This window comes from Zootoca vivipara, chromosome 5, assembly GCF_965207765.1.
Source record: "Zootoca vivipara chromosome 5, rZooViv2.hap1.1, whole genome shotgun sequence".
Classification (NCBI taxonomy): domain Eukaryota; kingdom Metazoa; phylum Chordata; class Lepidosauria; order Squamata; family Lacertidae; genus Zootoca; species Zootoca vivipara.
The window spans coordinates 78,290,110-78,314,825 of NC_142588.1; the positions used below are offsets into that span (position 1 = coordinate 78,290,110).

The following is a 24,716-nucleotide window of genomic DNA, read 5'->3' on the forward strand; positions in this document are numbered from 1 at the left end:
ATTTGCCAATCCTTTCCTGAGGTCCAGGTTAGTGTAGACCCATTTCTTTTTCAGAAGAAGGGAGAGTAGGGATTGTGACTTAAATTGCAGCCCTAGTAAATAATTTAAGATTGCAGCGCTGCTAGGTTTTATGAAATGCCAGGGCAGAGAGGTTTTCTTTTGGCCTGGATATCTTTTAAGCATTAATTGTTCTGATTGTGGATAAGTGCCAGACTTTTCACTGAAAACCTGCCAGAACCTTTTTACTTACTTAAAGAGTGACTGGGTCATACGTAACCCTAGGACTATGGAGAGAGGCTTGGCAGCAGCTAATGTTGCTTTTAAACAATACTCTGCAATTAGGGGCAATTTCCTCTGAGAAATTATTTAAGGCAGACACATTTATGGCTGGGAAAATTAAGATATGGCCACCACATTAAGAGAAACGGCTCCAGCAAACGCCACTTTCCCCAGCCATGATACTCCTTTTTTTAAATGAAGTGTTGCATTCTGGAAGTTAAAAACATGTTGGGCTGGCGCCCCTGCACTTTGGGGTCTGTTTAGTTACACTGAAATTAAAGTGACAGTACTGCTTTACTGAATATTAAGAACAAGTCAGCTGTGTGAAGAAATCAAGAGTATGATGTTTTCAATAATTTTACATGATGCACACACGTGTCTATCTTCACAGGTGCCTTTTGTTCTACATGAAAGAACATGCTTCTCCTAAGGTGGCGCCTTGGTGGCAGCTGATTCTAAAATCTCCTGCTTGAACAGTTGGGATCACCTTTTGAATCGACTAGGTGGTTTTCAACTGAATAATCTAAAAATCAGCTAAACTTTACAGTCCTGTCCTATCTAGATCCTGTTTTCTTGCTGCGTTTCTATTTTGTCCTAAATGTTCTACTCCACATGTTTATCTCAAATGGAAGAACAATTACACTACAGCAATTGCAACATCACATTTAAAGCAATCTGCTGGGGCAGGTACATATCATAGCTGCCAAGTTTTCCCTTTTCTCGCGAGGAAGCCTATTCAGCTTAAGGGAAAATCCCTTTAAAAAGGGATAACTTGGCAGCTATGGTACATATGGGCTCTGCTACGTAAAATAAATTTTGTGTGTGCGTGTGTGCACGCGCACTTATGTATGTTTGTGTGGAATCATTTCCAATATCTCGTTCCACAATTTAAACACACCTGCCTTTCAAATGACAAATCCACTTAATAGCACCATAGCAAATGTTTGTCATTTTTTTAAAAAAAGCATCCACAAAAATGCCTCAGAGCCACAAGTTAAGATTTGCTGAGTTTTCAGAACAGGGCACAGATGATGGTTTTCATTCCAGAGCTGCAACAGGGGTGCCAACTTGAATAAAATATTGTGGGGGCCCAGATATGCCGCAACCCACATAATTTGAATGGCAATGCCCATCAACTTTGGTGGGGGGGCCCTAGGAATTGGCTCCTATGAACCCCTAAAAATTTTGGTTGGATCACATAAGTTATGTGAGGGGGACTATGGGAACTCATTAGGTCAGCTTTGTACCCGAAATGACCAAATTGCCCATTCTGAATGTGCATCCAGGCGCTCATGTCTAGGGGAATCATAGAATTGGACGGTACCCCAGGAGTAATCTACTCCAATCCCCTGTGCCCTTTCTAGGTACACATGGAACCAATAACTGAAGCAACTGTGTACTACCATGTGAGCCACCCTGATTTTAACCTTGTAAATCCCAGAAGTGAACACTTTAATAGCCCATTGATTTCAATAGGAGAAATGAAACATGTTCAACTCTATTAAAATCAATGAGGCTAATAAAAAAAGAGCTTCATTTTGCCTGATCATGACCATAGATTTCAATGGGGCTGAATCACATCTGTGTTTCTATAGGCTGTGCCCCCAAAGTATCGTCTTCTACATATTTTATGAACTTATTTTATGAACAAGTTTTATGAACATTTCCGGATCTAGATGCTTTCAGTAAATGTTGATAGACTATCCCTACAATCCAGGGAATGATGTGCACATTGTATATACCACAATGCTCTAAATCAAGGCTGGGGAACGTCCATTAGTCCCAATCAGCATGGCCAACCGTCTTGAGTTGACAGGACCTGCAGTCCAACATGGTGGGCCAGAGGTTCCCCACCCATTTTCCAAACCATGTCCTTCACAGGGAAATGCATGCTCAACAGGCTTAGATACACATAGCTGCATTCCTCTTTCCTAATAAACTAGATTGGTTAAATACCTTGCATGATTCCAGTCTACAATTGGATGCATTTTTCTTTACAGAATACTTGTAGTTTCCTAGATCTCACCCTTGTGCAAACCCACTATTTAAATCCATTTTCACATTAAACACATTTATTCTTTCCCCCGTCAACTGTAAATGGTCACATTTCCTACCATTTCTTAATTCAGTATGAAAACATTGTTTGCTTTCTCAGGCCCCACACAGCCATAAAGCTAAACTATATTTGTCCTTACACGTTGATTCTTTAACTCCATGGTTAAAGACTGATGAAGAATGAGGAAGTGGAACCATAAATTGAAGAGGATTTACAAGTCATTGTTGGCACTAATCATGGTTATATATTACACGTGCAGTGGGCAAAGCATGGTTAGGCTTGTGTTATAATAATTCCACTAATCTTTCCGAACAAGACCCGCTGTTTGGGTCGCAACATGCTTGCTCCCCTAGAAGTCGTTACCATGGTTAAGGGAACTTCTTTGCCTCTTCAGCCTTTCTGCTTGCAAGAGAACAACAAGGTTCCCCTTGCTGGTTTCAATACTGCCTCCTTATATCTCATCTTCCAGCAGAGCTTCACTCAGCAAACTAAACCATGGTTGTGATCTTCACTAGGGTTAAGGCAACGATCCATGGTTGATTATTATGTTTGTACTGGGCTAAAATCATAGCTGCCAAGTTATCCCTTTTTTAAAGGGATTTTCCCTTATGCTGAATAGGCTTCCTCGCGAGAAAAGGGAAAACTTGGCAGCTATGGCTAAAATGGAATTAGAAAATCACTGAGATAGCTATCAATAAGTCATTGCAGCGAATTCCTGACACATGTTAACAGGTTGTAAACTTGGGTCTAAAAGCACCATTTAGTAATCTGGTATAACTCTTTGAACTTGGTAGCCATTTCCCCTCTTTTCTTTTTTTAAAACTAAGAAGGCATTTTTCCTATTATTGAGTGTGTGGCAATGAACTATTTCAAAACATCCTTGCATATATGATAGGAATTAATTTCAAATTCTCCAGAAGTGGTTATGCAAGTCATGTTTCTGTAGAAGTATTATTTCTCAAGTCAAGCAATTTCTGCTCTTCCATTAAGTCGTGCTTGTTGGGTGATTATTTCCTTATGTAGGAGCCTTTCCTGCAAGAAGAAAACTGTAAACAAGTCTATAAATATTCGTTTGAAGCCATTAATTCCTAATATACGGTGTGAGACAATTTTTCTTTATGCCTAGCTGGCTGGGCAAACGAGGCCTTTTTAAACACTTGACTGAATCTAACCTGTGTTCTGTAATTGTTTGCAGGCTATTGCCTTTTCACAATGAGCTTTCCCCTCCTTAGATGTTTAAAAAATGGCTTTGAACAGAATGCAAATTAACAAACACGCAGGCTTACGTGATAACCCAATTATCTTACACATTGATGATAAATCACAATTTCCTCTTGCTCATTTTGATCTACGCTATGTATAATATCTTCTGGGCTAATTAACAAAAATTAATACCTGCCAGCTATCAAGTTTTGTAAAGATCCCACATACTTCAATTTTCTGATCAATAATCAAGATGGGGATGAGAAATACATTTCAGTTATTTCTTCCTCTAATACATTTAATGGTTTGTAAAGCTTGTATCAATGAGCTAAATTTCCAACATTTTTAAAATGTCTCAGTTCCAAGAATTCAGCTGCACCTAAAGTAGGAGGCTACTGACTAGTTTTGTTTCTTACTAATGTTTTTTTTCACTTTTATTATATTTTTTTATTGATTTGTAACCCCCTCTCTCCCTACTTTCATTGCACCTTTATCCTGCTTATGAATGGAAGTCTTACTGGTCTCACATCAAGGCTGCTGAGCAAATCTGCACCTACTTGGGTTTTCCATAGCAAAGCACTGCCAGCTGCTTCTCCATCACTAAACTGGGCCCCCTCTTCCTATTTCAAAGCAACAAGTGAGTATCACATATCACAGTTTTTACTCACCTTACCTCACACAGCAACTAAGTGAAAACCAGCATTACAGGAGCCTAAAAGATTTAAGCGCCTCTTGAAAAGAGGCTGTAATAAAACCAAGAGGTGAAATTACCAGGAACCTGGCACAGGGCCTTCTCGGCAGTGGCACCCACCTTGCCATCAGACGTCAAGGAGACAAACAACTGCAATATACAACTTTTAGAAGACATCTGAATGTATGATGTTTTATTATGTTTTTAGAAGTGTTGGAAGCTGACCAGAGTGGCTGGGTCTACCCAATAAGATGTGTGGGGTATAAGTAGTAAAAATATTATTATTAGGAAGGAAGGCCTTGGAAAGGTGTTTCCAATGCCACCATCAGTTGTGCTTGTGAAAAGCAATGGATCACAAAAGCCAATGTGATCTCCTGTTCAGTCACTCCTCTAGTACTGGCTAGGGAAGGGGCAGGCAAGGGATGCCAGCAGAGATTGGCAAAGGGAGAGAACACACACGAAGTATGCCATGCACCAAAGGATTACAACAAAGGAAGAATTGGCCATGGCTGAAAAAGATGCAGTGTGACAATGGGAAGGTTAAAAAGGCCATTCAAAGAGTGAGGTTATGGATGGTCCCTTGCCAACATCTATCAATGTTTTACAACAGCATCTCGTTCTTTTGCCACTGCGTAGAATAAGGATTACCCCAAGGTTAAGTGAGATTATTGAAAACAGTTCTTTGCAGTGACTGAATAGCACTTCTAGTTTTGATTCTGCTCCCACAGAAATGTGAGACCAGCCCTTTCATTGACCTCCACTGAATCTGGTTGCTTATATCCTTTATCTACTCTTACAACAAATGTGCCAGCCCAATTAATCCTCCAAAACTATCTGGCCTGATCACCATGGGGACTGGCACTCAGAACGCAAGCTCAATGGCTTTTCACACAGAACATCAGATCCAATTCCCTGCATCTCCAGGAACAGCAGGGGGAAAAACCCCTGGAGAGCTGCTGCCGATCAGTGCAGACAGTACTGAGCTAGATGGACTGGTGGTCAGACTAAAGTCTAAGGCAGCTGCTATGTTCCAATCTAAAAGATCCTAGGCAGAGCTGGTATGCTTGGGCACTGATGAGATGCATGCTGTTAACCCTCAGAGCACTCTGCCCCTATCTCTTATTGCAAGAAGAATGCACTAAGAGTCCATTGTACTTTGCTAAAAGCATTGGAGCCATTCATTAAGTCATTCAGTTAAAGGAGCTATTATTCCACATTAATATAGGAGGGCAGCAAAATAGGGGCAGGGATAAGGTCTTTGTTTGCATTTGCCTGCCCAAGTGGTCTGACACCAGAGTTAATTTGTTTTGAGAGTGCACACAATATAATTGGAGACAAGGGCAAGAAATAAGAGACCAGAAGGGTGAAATACACACTTTGCGTATCTTAATCCCTTGTTGTGTTATTTGCAAGACACTCCCATGTTCATAGGTGCCAACTCCCAGATTGAAAATCCGGGATCGGCGCGGCGCAGCACCGGAAGCTGTGCTGCGGCCATTTTGGAACTGGGCAGAGCAGCACCGGAAGTTGCTTCTACGCATGCTCTGCCCATTTCCAAAATGGCCACAGCGCCAGAAATCATTTCTGCGCATGTCCAGAGACTCTAGACATGCGCAGAAGGCGCCTCCCCGGTCCGGTAAGAATCCGGGGGATTTACGGGGGTTTAAAAAATCCGGGCTGCCAGCGGGAAACGGCTGGAAAAACGGGGGTTTCCCGGGGAATACGGGAGACTTGGCAGCTATGCCTATGTTTCAGGAAAAGTAAAGGACACCTTCCTTGCTGCCGTTGAGGGTTATCTGTTGAGGGGGTCCTATGTATAACTACGGGTGGGATGAGGAGGAACCTGTAACCTTCCAGGTGTTACTACTTTCCAGCTCCCATCATCTGGCCAGCATGGTCACACCTGGAGGGCCACAGCAAAAGAAGAGAGAGAGAGACTGCGCAAATGGCACTTCCAGAAGTGCTAAAGTCTAGCAGTAGCCCACCTACTAATCCACATTCACTAGAACCTAGTGGCCATGCTCTAGTATGTGAATGGAGGCCTTCTCATTCACTTCCATCAGAAGTGAAATGTCTCCTAACAGGGCGTTCTCCACTACATGTACTCAAGTTTCCCTCTTCATAGAAGAGAATGGGAATCCCTTGCATGCATATGGCTTTGAATTATAGCTTACTGACATGACCCAGCAGCCCACATGTCTATGGTCTTTCTTTTTTTTTTAGAGGGCAGCAACGCTACACAGGTGAGCCAAGGTAGCACCCACCCACCCTTCTTCAGCTCACGGAAACATACAGTTAGCTCTGCACATGCACATCAGAGCCAGCAGAAACATGCAGGAGTTCATTGACCGCCAAGTGTGTTTAAAGCAGTTCAGTGTGTAGCCCGGGATCAGAACCCTGTTGAACAACCAAGTGTCTCTTGTTAAGCTATGGTATAAAATTGCGCACAGCCTCTGCAAGCAAAGTTTATGAAGGCAGCACCGCTCCACTGGCACACCTGCCCGTTTCCTCAACCATGGAGCCATCAGGTGGTGAGCATTACGGGGGATTAAATAGCCAGGTCGCACCTACGTTATTAATCAATACTGGGATTGGAAACGTCCATTTTCTACAGCAAAGCATATGATATTCAGCGGCTCCAAAATACGGCTATACATAATCAACACTTTTAATCCCTTAGGCTGGCTTTCAATTATTTACATAATTAAATACCCAGGCCACCAGAATTATTTTACCCTTGTCAATCTTTTTTTCTTTCTTTTTTTTTGAACTAAGCTTCCATTCTACTGAAAAGCTGCTGGTGGTGGTGGTGTGTATGTGTGTGCGCGCATGTATGTGTGTGAACTAGGCAGTAAGTTCACATTTCAGCTTGTTCGCTTCATCAACAGCCCTGCCTTGTATCTGAAGACATGTTGATAATAGAATGTACGGTAAATAGTCTTCCATGCTAAAAACTCAGCTGACCTCCACAGGCTCTTCATACCCCCAGCCCTTACAACAATATTTGACATATATAATAATTTCTGCAGGCATAGCCTGGTCCTGATATCCACCACGTCTAGAAGGAAGAGTCAATGAATGCTGTTTGTGCAATTTTCCCCAAGGAGCATGGACCTCAAAAGCTACCTGCTGGATGGAATTGAAAACAAGGCAAAGCACCATTAAAGGCATGCACACAGACAGTAGAAACAGACAGCTGGAGAAGCTCAAGAGCTTGTCCTTACTTATGTGGCAGGAAGGATGTTTACCTATGAAATGAGGGAGAAGGGTGGCATGTTGTGTGCCCAGCAGGCTCACTCCTTCACATCCTCCTCCTATGAAAAGACAGCTCAACAGCTACAAATTTGATTGCTACCCACCTTCCTACTTCTGCAGTTTAGCGGGGCTTGGGGACAGAGAGCAATAGCATTAAAACAGAGTGCATGCCGGGATGGAGATAGTTACAATGGTGAAAGTCCTGTGTCGCTTCCATCAATTGCTCACAAGCCATTCTTGTCTTGCCACTCCCAAGTTGAGCTCCTGGGCAGTTGACTAAGAAATCACAGCTCTTCAAAATAGCCGAAGCAGGAGTTGATTAGCCTTTAAGAATGGGAGAATTTATCCTTAAAAGAGCTGGAGAAAAGAAAGCAAGCTGAGCTTTTTATTTAAAAAAAAACCCCACACAATGGTTTTAAATGCATTTGCCACATAGCTCTGCTTTTCAAAAAAAAGAAAGAAAGAAAGAAAAGGGGGGGGAAAGTGATTTCTTTTTCCTATTTTCTTTTTGGGTGTACAGTCTTAATGCTAATATACGGTACTTGCTACAGCTGTCTACCATGTTGAAGTGTAAAGGTTTGATGAAGGAGTTCGCTGAGAGAGAGGCAGAAAGATAGAATTATTATTATTTTTTACTGGTCTTCTGTTTTACTGCTATTCTTGAACTTCACCACCATGACTGTTATGTTGTCAGGGCAGCCTCTGTAAAATGACTGCAGGACTATACTCTTGGCTCCAAAATGTGGCTCATCCAAGCGTTCTTTGATGAACCGTACGGCCTCCTCGTTGCTGAAAGCATCCCACAGCCCATCAGATGCTAAGATCATGAATTCTGGCTGAAGTTTGTCCAGGTCAAAGGTTAGGATATCTGGGTCAGGGATGACAACGTTCAGATTTTTCAGCGGGTAATCTCCAAGGGAGCGGGACATGGCCAGGATCCCCTGAACACGCCAGGAACCATTAAAACTGATGAAGCCACCTAGAGGGAAGAAAAACAAACAAACACACACACATATTGTATTAAATTGCTTCTGCATGAGGTTGTTCTCAGAAGCTTCTGTGCCTCTGGGCTGTAAAACGAGTTAGAAAACAGAGTAATGGTTTTGCTTTGCATTTCTTATTGCAATCTTTCTTTCCCAAGCACTCCTCACATTTCAATCCTTCCTTCCTTCCTTTCCCCATAATACACCAGTTTCTCTGCTGCTAAGACGTTAAGGAAGGGAAAACTCCTCAGGGTTACCATTTAGGAACTGGAAGCTAAGAGCGAAGTTTCCTTCTTTGGAGAACCATTCTATCATAACTATACTTCCTGTGCTTCGATTCAATGAAAACTTTAAATAAAAGGAGAACATACAGCCATTGCAAGGTACTATTATAGGATGTGTGTATGTGTGTGTTAGCTTGAACGCGATATTTGAAATCAGCCCCAAGCTTGTGGTTTTCCATCCGCAAGATGGGATTCTGTGGACTGCTAAAGATTCCGTCAAGTTATTGGCTGTAGGCAAGTCCGTTGGTGTATCTCTTTGCATGACTAAAGAGTACAAGTGACTGGTTGCCATAGAAATTAATAGCTGGAGATGTTTTCAGAAGATGGGCTAAAGAGGGCAGGCCTTCTTCCTGTTCCCTGGCTGGTCTTGTCCATCTATGCTGAATCCAAAGCTATGACTTCATCCACCCCAAGAAAGAAAAGAAGGAAGGAAGGAAGGAAGAACCCTAATTGTGGGACAAGATTTGTTGGGATGTAAACAGATCCCAGCCACCTTACGGTCCGCCCGTATATATGTTTATACATATATTATATTACGAAGATGCCACTGTCTCTAGCGACTCTCATTCTAAGGAAACCAAATGCAAGGTATGTGCTGGAACCCTGAACTATCACACTATGCATGTTGGGTGTGCATAACAATGCTTGTAAGGTCAAAACTACAGCTTCCTCCTGATTTGAAGATGCTCTCAAAAATGAGTTGAAGTTCTCTCCCTCTTCCAGCTCATGTCGTCACCACATGGCATTTCTGCCCTTCCTCACTTGATTTCACTGCCTGCTGCTGCTGGCAAGTTAACACACCTGTTGATGATGCAAATATTCCTAAATATAAGTAGGAGGGGAAGATGGGGAGGAGGAGGAGAACTTAACATCTGCATCATTGCTGCTACCATTGCCTCATGGGTAACACCCCAAGGTTGGACTCCTAGCCCTTTTTAGGGAAGCTTTTAATGTTTAACAGACCATTGTATTTTAATATTTTGTTGGAAGCTGCCCAGAGTGGCGGGGAAACCTAGCCCAATAGGCGGGGTATAAATAAGAATAAATTGTTGTTGTTGTTGTTGTTGTTGTTGTTGTTGTTGTTGTTGTTATGCACATTGTTTCTTAGATCCATTGGAATAGTCCATTAAAAAATAAAGGAAGATGTACTGTGAGAAGAAAAACATATATATATACTGTATTGAGTAGCGTGATTAACAGAACCTGCATGAATGGACTGTGAAGGTGATCTCCTTGGAGTTATTTCCTCCATTTTATGCTATGTATTTTGAAATCCATTTTGAAATACCCAGACATTGCTACAAGGAGTTGGGTTGTGTCAGTATCCATGCTATTGCAATAGTTGTCACATGAATTCCTGGAGGCAATTACATCCTTACGTGTTTTGTATTTTTTTTGCTCGCCAAATAGATATGACAAGTTGCCGAACTGCAAGAAAATATCAGCCTTTGTTTCTGACGTTTGCCATACAGTGCCATACAGTGAAATTCGTATTGATATGCTCAGGCATCCTGCCCTCTAGCTCTAACCAAGCCCTCTTTCTCCCTTCGGTACAATTCAAGAAGAGGTCTGCACTCATTTAAAAAGATTTATGAAGGCGGCGGCACATCAGATACACACTTGTAAAGACCAAAATCTCACCCTGGGGCAAAAGGGAAAGGAAATAACACAAACGAAGTTGATCATCCTCCTCCTCAAGGGTCCTTGGTGGAGCTGTAATGCAATGATCCAGAAAAGTCTTTTGAAAATAATCACCTCACACTTCAGAGTTCTAGGAAGGAAAAGGGGGGAATTTTCTGGGTACAAACAGCAGGCATCTTCCTTAAAGCAAAGTATATAGCAGGGGAGGAAAACAGAGGGGAACAGGGCCGGCTCTAGGGGTAGGCTGGGTGGCACGGGGCGCCAGGGCGCCGGGCTGGCAGGGGGGCTGGAGCGATCTCCACACCACGGCGCCAGGGCGTCCGACATGCTTGAGATGGCCCTGGAGGGGAAGGACTCCAGCCATTTGCAAAATTCCATTACGTTCTGCGACTGCCATCAAACTGGATCCACAGGATTCCCATGGCTCTGCACGTGTTTAACCTTTTTTGTTTGTTAACTTTGCTGCGTTAAATGTTCATTCTGTAGTTGACCACCTTTTGCAATGTCTTGTTTTGAAATCTTCAAATAATATTTTAGTTTCCTGTTGCTTTAAATTGTATACTTTATATTTGACTTCCTTCTCTAATGTTTTATTCTGGATTGTTTTATGTGATGTTTTAATGTAGGTTGTAAACTGCTTTGAGATTTCTTTGTTCCCTTAAAAATTTAAAGCAGAATAGAAATGAAATTAACAACAGCAACAATACATGCAGCCCCCTTTCATGCATCTGGCTCCCTTTGCCTGCAGCAAGGAGTTGATATTCATTGGTTTCCCCTCCTCCCTGACTCATCTTTGCAGGATTGCTTTTGCTTTTCCAAGCCTCGACAGCCACCTCTTATGCACCGAAAGTGGCTTTCTGCCGCCTCTATAAAGCAAAGGCTGAAATCTCAACATAAAACATGTGGTGTTTGCCTGCGGCTGAATGAGCAGCATTTCCTTTTAGAAAAAAAAAGTTCATGTTTCTGCCTTTGAAAGAGCACTTCGAAATCCTCATTACAAAACCAAATATTGTGCACTTCAAGCTTCTGCTTAAGAGGGAGGGTTTTTTTTTCCAAAAGGTTTCTGGCACAGCTGCCTGTTGAGCTCATATCAAAAGGACCCGAAAGTTCAACATGAATAAAGTATATTCCTACCAGGAATATGCAGTTTTTGCAAATTGGAGCTCCACACATCAGCACACCTTTTACAGCTCCATGTGGCCTGCGTACATGGCATCAGTCTACAGGCATCCCCAAACTTCGGCCCTCCAGATGTTTTGGACTACAGTTCCCATCATCCCTGACCACTGGTCCCGTTAGCTAGGGATTATGGGAGTTGTAGGCCAAAACATCTGGAGGGCCACAGTTTGGGAATGCCTGGTCTACAGGGATCCCCAAAGGAAACAAAAAAAAAACCCCAGCACCCTTGCATACCAGTATGTGCGATCACTAAGTGCGTCAGTGAATAATGGCTACCCCCGATTCTAATTACCGTACATAAAACTTAAATTGGTACAGGAAGCCCTTTGTTCTTCCGGTCCAGCAGGAACCAGTGGCCAAGCTGTGGGAGATGAGCAGCCAAACCTAACAAATGCATATTCTTGCTAGTGAGCATGAGAAGGAGCTAACACCACGGAGCTGCATTGCTGATAGGCAGATACTTGGACCATAGAAATGCAATGGATAGAGAGGGCTGTGTGTGATGTCATTTCCCCTCTGTGGCATTCGTACAGAGCCCCTCGGTCGTTTCACGGACTATTGACCTGTACACCACTACTTTATTCTTCCGCTGCCACCAATTTTGTAGGGGGGAACCCAGGGCTCCCCAGTGAGGCATTGAGTCTCAGTCAGGTAGAGTTAACAATGAAGATTAAAGTTTATTTCAAAGACAGGCAAATTTTTAAAATATATTCGAAATGCTGTCACTCTATTCCCTCTCAGTCTTGTCCCTGACTCTAACTCACTCTGACTCCTCTATCTCCCCTCCCAAAAGAACCAACCGAATTAACTGTCAAAACCTCTGGGCTGAGCCTCAAAATCAGGTAGGCTCCACCTCCGGGCTTTCTTATTGGTCAACCTATTAACCTCTTCCCCAATAAAAACATATCCCCAAAGAATGGGCTAATGCCACACACGCCTTTCCTGGAGAAAGAGCATATAAGTACTTCCTGTTCCTCCCTCTCCCTTTGACCACCGCTGGAGGCAAACATGCCTCTGCTTGCCCCAGTTTTAGGCACATGCCTGAAGCTGGTTATACTGTACTGTAAATATAAAAATTTTGCCTGTGTAGATTTGCTGCTGCCTTTTTTGTGAACCAGTGTAAATAAATCTTGTTTTAAAACTTACTTCACAAATTGTTAAGCTGGGTTAGAAGGAGGAAGCCCTGTGAACAAGCCAAGGGATGGTTCTCCCATATGTATTGGGAATGCCCAGAGGTAAAGGGATTTTGGAATAAAATCCTTAAGGTTATTAATGAAGTTTTTAAAGTGAAGTTACCTATAGACTTCAATCTTATGACAATGGGTATATTAGAAAACACGGCCATAGAGAAGGGTGACCAGTACACCTTCAGAAAACTAGCAGGAAAGGCAACAATAGCTTTAGGTTGGAAAGATAGAGAAAAGAGGTCTGGACTAATTATTTGTTTGAATTTATTCAGTCAGACATTGTGGCAGTAACGTCACAGGAAATAACATGGAGGACCAAGTCTACTATTATAAGGACCAGATGGAACCCCTATCTTCAATGGATAACAACTATTGGATCAGAAGACATCCAGGAGAAATTAAAGACATTGTGCCCGTGGCTGAGGACAACTGTTTGAACCCTTCCAATGGATTATGGGTGGGGGAGGGGGTGGGAAGGGAAAGGAAAAATGGTACGGGAAATTAAAAATTAGAAGGAGAGAATATAATGTATGTAAAAATTATTGTACTTTAATAATAATAATAATAATAATAATAATAATAATAATAATAATAATTTATTATTTATACCCCGCCCATCTGGCTGGGTTTCCCCAGCCACTCTGGGCAGCTTACAACAGAAAAATGAAATAAAACAATTAAACATTAAAAGCCTCCCTAAACAGGGCTGCCTTCAGATGTCTTCTAAAAATCCAGTAGCTGTTTTTCTCTTTGACATCTGATGGGAGGGCGTTCCACAGGACAGGCGCCACCACCGAGAAGGCCCTCTGCCTGGTTCCCTGCAACTTGGCTTCTCGCAACGAGGGAACCGTCAGAAGGCCCTCGGTATTGGACCTCAGTGTCCAGGCAGAACGATGGGGGTGGAGACGCTCCTTAAGATTTTTAATAAAAATCTTTCAAAAAAAGGAAAGAAGGAGGAGGAAGCCCACTTATTTCATTAGCCGGACTTGTGCAAAACAATGTTTTACAGTCTAATTCCTTTACTTGTTACTGCTTGCTCATACAGGAAGCATAGCTGCCACGTTTTCCCTTTTCTCACGAGGAAGCCTATTCAGCATAAGGGAATTTCCCTTAAAAAAGGGATAACCTGGCAGCTATGACAGGAAGGCACCCCTCAAAGCAGGCAAATAAGCAGTAGCTGTTAAGGGAAAACGAGGGCAGGGCCAGGGGGCACCATGGATTGACAGTGAGGACCCTGTCAAGGTATCGATCTCGGCAGCTGCCTGGTGATGTCTGGCACCATTGCTGCCCATAAAAATAAATTTATAAAGGAATAACTCCCTTGCCTACCCCCCTCCCCTTCCCAAACAAGGCCAATACAGCATACAGAGAGAAAAATAACATAAAAGTTGCATTTCCAAAGCAGCAGGAGTTCTTTCAGCTGATTACTTAAGTGAAACTTTTAGAATATTAATCTCTTTAATGAAGGCTCCTCTTCTGGATTACAATAATCAGGTTCAAATGTTAATTGCTAATAGGTGCTCTGCTGTTAAAAGACTACTTTGTGCTCTCTCACCAGTGTATGGAATCTACATTTTCTTCTCTTTCCCACAGAGAATTATTGCCTGCTCTGAATGAATCGTTATTACAGGACACAACACAGCATTAGCCGGAAGAGGCACTGGTTTATTATCCATTCTGAACTGGAAGCTTCAAGTCGTCGTCCCCCCCCCCCCCCCAATCAAGCTACCAAAGTTTTGTGTGTGCATCTTTCTATGTTGTGTGAATTTCTATGTTTTGTACCACCCTGTGATCTTCGGATGAAGGGCGGTATACAAATTTAATAAAGAATAAAAGAATAAGGAACCTCTGGTCCTGGGTTATCCAGCCTAGACTATTGCTAGACTACAAGTCCCATTAGCTACAGGCCATACTGGCTGGCTCCAGCCTCTCTACCTTTTCACGAGGGCCTTTTCCTCCAGGATTCTCAAAGGTGCAAAGCTGACCTTCACTGAGGAGAAGCTCCATACAGCTGTGTTTCCAAAAAATGCAAACAACACCTTCCTGCCGAGTTTATTACAGTATTCTGTCAGAAAGCCCACAGAAGTAAAAACCAAACTTTATAAGCTTACCGGCTCTTTTAATCCTCTTCCTCTCCTTGAGCTGGTAGGGCTTGTGATCGTGCGACAAAGGGATAGCATTGCCATCCTTATCGCACAAGACGCCCCTCGAATCCCCAACGTTGGCCACCGTGAGCTCCTTATCTGACAGCAATGCAATCAAACACGTTGTACCTGAAAGGGGCAGAGGAGCAGGGATGGAAACAGATGAAGAGAGCGTCAAGACAATGGAGCGAAAATCACTACTGCTCGTGTCAACACTTTCTCCCCCCCCACCTGTTTTATCTGCATTCAGCAGCCATCAGAAACAGCAGCTGTGTTTGTATCTGAACGAAACATCTAGTACTCTGATGACAGCCTATTTAATGGCACTGATCAAATCTGACAGTCAATTTCTTCCCTGCACATTATTTCTAGTACATCTGATTTTGGGTTGGCATTACAGGGGTCAGTCCTCCGGCACAGCACTTCTCACCTGGCTTATCATTCAGGTGTAATTTTAAATGGCAGGAAATCTCTCTCACACACACACACCTTCATGGTATATACAGGTGAAACTTGGGAAATTATAATATCGCCGAAAAGTGCATTTCTTTCAGTAATGCAACTTATTATTTTTTCTTTTTCTTTTTACAAATGCTTTCTTTTGGAAATTCCACATTAATAAATACTGTATATTCCGGCATATAAGATGACTGGGCGTATAAGACGACCCCCAACTTTTCCACTTAAAATATAGAGTTTGGGATATACTCGCCGTATAAGAAATACGACCCGGCGTACAAGACGACCCCCGACTTTTGAGAAGATTTTCCTGGGTTAAAAAGTAGTCTTATACGCAGGAATATACAGTAGTTACAATAATACAAAAATAAACAAAAATAAACATCGCTATTACATTTCATTAATTACATTCCATTTATAATTGACCCGCCTAATGACAAGTAATTACAATTACAACAAATAAAGGCTTGGCATATCTTGCTTTGCATGTCATGCATCTATCTCATATATTGGTTTCACCTTTTAAGTTGCATCACCTTTTAAGTTGACGATATTCTAATTTTCCGAGTTTCACCTTTAAAGACAGCCCCTTGCTTTTGAGGGACACAAATGTATGGAAGACTTGCAAAAACGTGAACAGCACCTTGCTGCGTGTGGTAAAGGACAGGAGGAAATGGCCTCTAAATTACAAAAGGCAGAGGGAAATATATTCCCAGTGATAACCTGACGGGTGTCTTCTCTCACTGGGCGAGGAGAGTAATAAGAGAGAAAATTCCTATTGACATATCAGCCTGCTTGTTGCCGTTCATGACTGACAGCGACTTACATTTACAAGATGTAGGAATCAACTATATCTGGGGCAGCTGCAACCTGCTTGACCACCCCTGTCAAATTGAGTTCTGTGGGGAAAGGCAACTTCTGGACATGTGACCACGAGAAGCCTCGTTATCCAGAAAAGGTTGATTTTACGTCCTCAGAGCATATGCTGCTGCCTCATACCTGCCCGGACCATCTAGCCCAGGCACCCCCAAACTGCGGCCCTCCAGATGTTTTGGCCTACAACTCCCATGATCCCTAGCTAACAGGACCAGTGGTCGGGGAAGATGGGAATTGTAGTCCAAAACATCTGGAGGGCCGAAGTTTGGGGGTGCCTGATCTAGCCCAATTCTGACTGGCAGCAGTTGTCCAATGCAACAGCAAACCTGCAATCTCCTACATGCAAGGCGCTTGCTTTTAGCTGAGGGTTTGGGCGCAAAGAAACCACGAATGTGCCCTTCTGGAGGAGGAGGTTTGAGTCACAAAATCATCTAGCATGAATCAATTCAGAAGAGTTCATCAAGAAAAGCTAACCATATCTTATAGCAGGGGATGGGGGGGGGCTTTATGTACGATGCATTCCCTGTATAGATACAACTTCCTTGTAGAAAACTGAAATCAAGAAGAGCCCTGTGGATCAGGCCAAGGTAAGGTAGGTAAAGGACCCTTGGATGGTGAAGTCCAGTCAAAGGCAACTATGGGGTTGCGGCGCTCATCTTGCTTTCAGGCCGAGGGAGCCGGCATTTGTCCACAGGCAGCTTCCCGGGTCATGTGGCCAGCAGGACTAAACCGCTTCTGGCACAACAGAACACTGTGATGGAAACCAGAGCGCACGGAAACGCCGTTTACCTCCCCTACTTGCACTGGCATGCTTTCAAACTGCTAGGTTGGCAGGAGCTGGGACAGAGCAATGAGAGCTCACTCCGTCACGGGGGATTCAAACCACCGACCTTCTGATCGGCAAACCTAAGAGGCTCAGTGGTTTACACCATCCAGTCCAGCATTCTGGTGGCAAAGCAGATGCCTGTGGGAAGTCAAGCAGGACATGAGTGCATGTCCTTCCCACTTGTGATTCTCAGCAACTGTTATTCAGAGACATATGCTTCCTCTAAAAATGGAAGTAGGCCATGGCCACCATATCTAGCAGTCTGATTACTGCCATGTGCGGTGATACACACTTAATGTCTCATTTTCTACATGTAGTTGCTACCAAAAAGAGTCCAGCAGTGATTGAGTTCCTGCTGTCCTTAACAGGCAAGCCTATTTATATACTGCCGGATAAATAAAAAATCATGTTCCCCACCGCCAAGCAGAATTAAGTCTTTCTGAACAAGATGGCATCTAGTTTTGCACATACTTTTTGTGTGCTAAGACCAGTCCCATGGTTTTAGAACGTTTGACTTAATTGCTAAGAAACCCCTGCATATCTGCCGCAGAATCCCTATACACCGCGTGGAATTCTGGGTTGTGTTTACGGAACATGCTTGTTTCTTGCGGCACATTGGCCAGGCCTGTTGGGCCTCAACATCATGCTTAAGGGACAGCCTAGAAGACATGCAACGCTCCAGGGTGTTGATCCCTCCTTCCCTTCCATACATCCGTTCCAGTATCGCATCTGAACAAACTATGGTAGATGGGTCTGCACAGTTAGAAATCTTCAAGGACTAGATTCTGTCTTATGCTAACTCTGGGTTTCCTTCATGAAGTTGCAAGGAAAAGCAGCTATTATATATTTCCGGGGTACAACACCTGACATTTAACTTGACTTATTTGAAGACTGCTGAAATTAATTTATTTCCGCATCATCACAATTCATGTTCTGGTTTATCATTTAGCGGTAAATAAAATTAATTTCATGCTTTCTTTCTTTTTCCCTTTATGTGGGCCAGAGGAGTTTGAGGTGAATTTTCACCTCAGTTAGTTAATCTACATCTGATTATTCATAAGACTGAGACATCTGTCTTTGCATATAATGGAGACTTGGAAGATGGTGTGTGGTTGTGTGGGAATTATCAGTTATGCGAGAGAAGGAGGAAGTTATGAAAACCCATTGTTAATGTATGCATGAGAAGGAAAGAAGCGTAAAGCAGTAACATAGGCACACATTTTGGAATCCTGGTCCTGAAAAACTGTGATGTTGCAGCCCAGAACACCGAAGTGATGTCGTTACAAGTTGGTGCAACAAGATAATTTCTGTAATGTTGTAACTGTGCTAGTTTTACCCCTTCTAAACATTCACCTGCTGTTGGCTCAAATCAAAGGACTGGGCTGTGAAGGTTGTGTTGTACAGTAGAACCTCTACTTACGACCGATTCTACTTGGGCCCGATCCAAGTCGCGACTGCAGCAAACCCAGAAGTAAATACCGGGTTTGCCATGATTCGTGCATGTGCAAAAGCGGCTTCTGCCATTTGCGCACGTGCAGAAGCAGCTGCTGCCATTTGCACATGCGCACAACGGCGCTTCTACTAGCGACCCGTTTCGCCTAAAGGACGGGCCACCGGAACGGATTAGGGTGGTAAGTAGAGGCTCTACTGTACCTTCAAACAACTGGTTTACACCAGGTGGATTCAGCAGCTTCATATGGAAGTTATGCATCACAGGTTCCAGTAATGCATGAAAGCATGGAAGGGAGCCAGGCATAATGATCCCACCTCCAGTGTCGCTTTTCAGACAGGCTACACCCCCAAACATTTGCATGTTGGGTGGAAAAGGCCTGAAGGAAGAGTCAAGGCATGTGCAGCTGAATACACACACCGTCCTCCATCAAACACTGCGTAATCTGGGTTCCCAATCACATGGAAAAGCCTGCACATGTTCAGTTGAATGTGCATGGGTTTCCCCTTGAGACTTCCACTCAATGTACAAAGATCTGAGGATTGAGCCAGCAGGGATAGGGATGTTGGAGTGCGCATGGAGTGTGCATGTCTCATTTGTGTAAAGATCTTGGGTATGACCTCTCCTTCCTTGGGGTGGGGTGGGGGCTAAAGGAGGAGAGGGGGGGAAATCACACAAACAATGTGCAGAGCACTGAGGTTGCATCTTACACTGCGCATGCCATGGAATAGATTGTGTATGTCCACTTCTCCATCCTAGAATTGCTGGCTGATTAGACTTCTCACATGTGAGTCAGCTCAAAGAGGTAGATGTACCTCTTTGGTACATTACAGAAAAAGCCATTACGGCATAAGGCGAATGCTGAACAGCTTCACAGTGGTACCTTGGTTCTCAAACGCCTTGGTACTCAAACAACTTGGAACTCAAACACTGCTAACCCAGAAGTAAGTGTTCCAGTTTGCAAACTCTTTTTGGAAGCCGAACGTGCTCCGTTTTGAGTGCCACACTTCCGATTTGAGTGTTAAGCTGACTGAGTGTTACGCTGAGGTCTGTCTGTTTTTGCTATTTATTATGCGTTTTTGTTTTTGCAGCTCTTTTTGTTTTGTTTTTGTGACTGTGTGGAACCCAGTTCAGCTACTGATTGATTGATTGATTGATTGTGTGACTGCAGTACATTGTTTATTACTTTCATTTTATAGATCAATGGTCTCGTTAGATAGTAAAACTCATGTTAAATTGCTGTTTTGGGGGTTGTTGTTTTTAAAGTCTGGAACGGATTAACGCATTTTGCATTACTTTCTATGGGAAAGCACACCTTGGTTTTGGAACACTTTGGTTTTGAAACAGACTTCTGCAATGGATTGTTTGAGAACCAAGGTACCACTGTACTCTACCACTGTTCTGCTTATTTTCATTGGCCTTGGCAGAAAATCTAGACACAGTTGGACTTCTTAGGACTAGAAGTTATACATCTGAAAACAGCAACTCTTAAGAACACCATCTCAGATACTTAAAAGGACTCGTCTGCAGCACCTGACGCAGGGAGGCAGGATTAAACAATGCTTTCTTGCAGAAAATTCAAGTACTCACTCCACTGCCTTTAAGTTTGTTTTTAAAAATAAAGATAAAAATTGGAAGATCCAGTTACAGATTGCTTGCATCTCATCTGTTTTGGCCCCGAGAGATGTCAGCTAGTATGTGTCCGTCTACTGGGTTTATGACAAATGTGATATCTAATCCTGCTTTACTCTCATGACGCTGCGGCAACACTGCAATCCTATCCCTGTTTATTTAGGAGTAAATCCCACGGAGTTAAATGGGGCACACTCTAGGGTAACTGTGCACAGGACTGCAGTTTAACCCTCTTATATGAACTATTTCTCAGCTTCTCTCTCCTTTCTGAAGTGATACATTTGCCTGAGCAGCTGCAAGACAATGTCACCGGATAACAGGAAATCATTGTAGGCGATGATGTCTCCAAAATGCATCATGAGAAACATTTAACGTGGTTTTTGTTTCATGCTTTATTTTGGGGCAGAATGAGTTTCTTTTTGTTTCTAACAAGTGTGTGCAAAAGAAGAACCACCACCCCCACACATCCTAGGAGTAGGATGATAATTTCCAGTATGATTTATGAAACCTCACTTTTCATCTTTTGCTGCAAGAGTCGACTGACAGCTGGGTTAGCATTAAGTCCCTGACCCCCATGTGGGCAGCCTGCCATCACAGGAGAAGAAATCCTATTTGAACTTTGTTTTCCTTTCCAGCTATTGTTATTTCATTCGTGTAACCTTGCAGTGTGTGTGTGTGTGTGTGTGTTGCTGTTGTTGCCGGGCAGAAGGTGCACTTCTCAGGCGCCTCCAAATTTAACGTAATTGCACAGTGGGAAATTCCGAACATAAAAGGTCCAAAATTGAGAACACATGTTGTGTCTTGGTCCCCAGACAGCCCACTGAACACCAACCTGCTGTGCAGTTTGAAAAGAAATCACCAGAAAACATGAAGGCACCTGTAAGCTAACTGGAAGAGAAAGGCTGTGCTTTCCCCCCGCATAACCAACAAGCTGGAAACAGAAAATTAGAATGAAACAAGACATGGTTTAGATCTCTTGGAGTTGCACAAATTTACAAGGCACACAATCATACGCAAACTTCCTATCCCAACATTAGGGATGTTGGCGAATTCTGCTGGAAATGGGAATGGAAACTGCCACCATGTTCTGAGGTCAGGTACAGACATTACACAAGTGTGTAAAAGCAGTATTTGGGGTTGGATTCTGTTTAGACCTCAAATGTTATGTAAATGAGTTAAGTAGTTTTCTGCATTGTTGCAGGCATTTCCCTTCCACTGAAATGCACTGAAACGGATTATGTCGTTGATTGCGTAATTGATTACATTAGTTAAAGCCACAGAGGAAAGAATGTAGTAATGTAAGAAAAGCCTGCTGGATCAGGCCCATTGCCCATCTGGTTCAGCATCTTGTTCTCACGGTGGCCTAACCCGATGCCTGTGGGAAACTGGCAAGCAGGCTCTGAGCACAAGAGCAGTTCCCTCAAATGTATTCAGAAGCGTAGCCATTGTGACTAGCAGCCATTGCTAGCCTTGTCCCCCACAAGAGAAAAATAACGTTGGTTTCAGTGGAAGCTGAACTGTGACAGAAGAGAAACAGTGCTGAATCCAACGATCCCAGTTATAGGATGGACATCACTGCCTCTTTACATCCCTAGCCATCATTTGATGCTCATCCCATCACCCCCCAAGCCAAGAGTTGTCATTCACATCCTATCACTTTTTGACCATGATTAGATAGACGGTTACAGACTGCCAAGTTCATTTTTGGCAAGACGGCAGATAGCACGAGAGCGCTAGGAGGTGTCATGTAATTCCTGCGATTAAGCCCAAACCCTCCAGTTTGCAGAGATTACGCTGCTGTCTTTTCCTTCCCTCCCTCCCTCCTCTCACTAGACACTAAATTCACCTTACAAAGGAAAATACTGACACCCTAAAAGCTGTTTTTGGTTGTTATGGCAACTAATGCTCCATAAATTACTATGATCAAGGAAATGCCACTGGCCTCGAATTAAGAGGAGGGTTCTTCCACTGTGGGTTCTATTTTCTATACCACTGCTCTGAACTCTCTTTTAAATTAAGAAGAGGAGGAAAGGTGCTGCAGTGTTGCTCAGTAGAAGCAAAGAGCAAAAACAGGGACAAAGAGTTGCCATCAAATGATGGCGTGTATTCAGCCCGGCATTTGTTTGGGTTTGTTGTTGTTTTGCATTCTGTGCAAGCTGTCCCTGATTCTGAAACCAAATGAGTATGCAAAGCCAAAGAGTGTGAGCTTGGAAATGCCACTTTCAAATTTCATCTCAGCTACATATTCTGGGCCTTTTCAGATGCAACACTAAACTGTGATTTAGTGCTATGTCTATGAGCCTGCACAAACCTCAGGCCTGTATTCTCCCCGCTTCCTTTTCCTTAGATACCAGGAAGATTACATAAGTTTCTGCAACAAAGAACTTGGGGACTTCTAGTTAGTTTAAACTAGTGCTGGTTCAAATAAAGCAGGAGCAAACCACGGTTTATGTTCCTGACCTGCTCATTATCCAGAGTTTAATCTAACCAGAGTTCCAGTCAACTTACAGGTTGATGCCAGAAAGGCATGGCGACATTATCTAAAATCAGACCCCTGCCCCTTATGCCAACAGAAATGCTCAGACCAACACCAACAGGTAAAGGGGAAAGAAACAAGGAGAAAGGACCCTTGAAATAGCCTATCAGCAGTTAGAATGTGAACAGCAGGTGGAACAACCTCCCAGGTCATCTGAGCTCAGTCAACCTTGCTATGGTGTAGTAATGCACTGAATTCTAATCACCGTAATCATTTGTAAAAATTACATACATACATACAACTTAGCATTTGTGAATTTTAAGCCCAACTGTTGTTTGTTGTTGTCTTTTTAGGTATTGTATTTCTCTCTCTTTTTTGGCAATACAGAAATAGCCCCTCTATCTGTGAGTTTTGGGGTATTTGATATATATAAAAAACTGCTTTTGATAATCAGGCTATGAACAGTCATGCATCATGTGTGTCAAGATTCGAATGTGTTTAAAAGAACAAGCCCTTAGTTCTGCTGGCCTTATTCATTCTGAGACCTGTTTGTTAAATATTATTTTAGATACTACTTTTCTGCTCATATGCCCTTTACTGCCCCTCTTATTCCCGCAGGCTGGGAGAGATAATATGGTAATTACTTTCATTCCATTGGTTGCTAAATGTGGGAATTAATTATATCTGTTAACAATGATAGCGATACCTCTAGCCACGCTGCCACTTCATATCCTTATACCACGGTGCAGCCAATCACCCAAGGTGATATTTCAAAATTCATTCCCCCACCTTCTCATTTGACTACCCCCATAACCCTGCAAATTAGAAGCTAATAAAGAAAAATTAAATCTGTATGGCGCTGCAGGAAGGAAGAATTGCTTGACTTTGTAATTCTGCCCCTTTGAAGATATCATCATGGACATTTTAATATTTGCAATGAAAACCGTGTGAGGACGCTAATTGAGCTTGATGTTTCCAGCTCAGAGATGATCAGAAAGGCCAGATTGTAAGCCCTGGCAGAGCCTGTAGGGTCTTCCCTGCTGGGCTTGCCCAAGGTCACAGTGGATCTCCAGAAGGCAAAGGAATTTGGGTTGTATAAATCATTGTTGAAATAAATAAAAATTATTTTTTAAAAAAGGAATTTGGGTTGAGGCCCATCCAAACAGAAGACAAGAGAGGATTCATCTTGCAATGTTAAACTGAAGATTAGAAAGAGACCATTGAAGATCAAGAGGACAGGTTGTCAGAGCAAAAACATGAAGGTTAGCATTCTAACTGGTAGCCTAACCAAGACACATCCTGGGAAGCAATTGTGAAGGAGGGCCTGACAGAGGCAAAGATTCACAAGACCATCAAGGCTAGATAGATGCTTCTGAGCAGCTCACAACCAGGCCATAAAAGCAATAGCCCTTTGCTGTTGTTTATCCCTCAGTAACTAGAATTATTAGTTACTGAGGGATAAACAACTTTGTAGAATTACAAAGATGCCTGCTTCTTGGGAGAAAAGCAATGACAAAACTAGACAGCATCTTAAAAAGCAGAGACATCACCTTGCCGACAAAGGTCCGTATAGTTGAAGCTATGGTTTTACCAGTAGTGATGTATGGAAGTGAGAGCTGGACCATAAAGAAGGCTGATCGCCGAAGAATTGATGCTTTTGAATTATGGTGCTGGAGGAGACTCTTGAGAGTCCCATGGACTGCAAGAAGATCAAACCTATCTATTCTGAAGGAAATCAGCCCTGAGTGCTCACTGGAAGAACAGATCCTGAAGCTAAGGCTCCAATACTTTGGCCACCTCATGAGAAGAGAAGACTCCCTAGAAAAGACCCTGATGTTGGGAAAGATTGAGGGCACAAGGAGAAGGGGATGACAGAGGATGAGATGGTTGGACAGTGTTCTCGAAGCTACCAACATGAGTCTGACCAAACTGCGGGAAGCAATGGAAGACAGGAGTGCCTGGCGTGCTCTGGTCCATGGGGTCACGAAGAGTCGGACACGACTAAACAACTAAAGAAGAAGAAGAAGAAGAAGAAGAAGAAGAAGAAGAAGAAGAAGAAGAAGAAGAATTCAGAGGAATACAGCTTCTGGACCTA

The 24,716-nt window shown here is 43.0% G+C and overlaps 1 protein-coding gene across 2 annotated transcripts in view; it reads right to left on the reverse strand.

The window, feature by feature from the left end:
* Window positions 1-7,881: 7,881 nt before the first annotated feature.
* PPM1L (protein phosphatase, Mg2+/Mn2+ dependent 1L) overlaps window positions 7,882-24,716 on the reverse strand; it is a 167,512-nt gene continuing 150,677 nt past the window's right edge. The window contains exons 4-6 of one of the 2 annotated variants that reach the window (XM_088669155.1): window positions 14,870-15,031; window positions 10,393-10,464; window positions 7,882-8,463 (exon numbers count right to left, since the gene is read on the reverse strand). In XM_088669155.1, the coding sequence (XP_088525281.1) occupies window positions 8,117-8,463; window positions 10,393-10,464; window positions 14,870-15,031 (581 nt within the window). In that variant the 3' untranslated portion in view covers window positions 7,882-8,116. The remainder of the gene's footprint in view (window positions 8,464-10,392; window positions 10,465-14,869; window positions 15,032-24,716) is intronic. The other variant, XM_088669156.1, reaches the window with a different exon arrangement.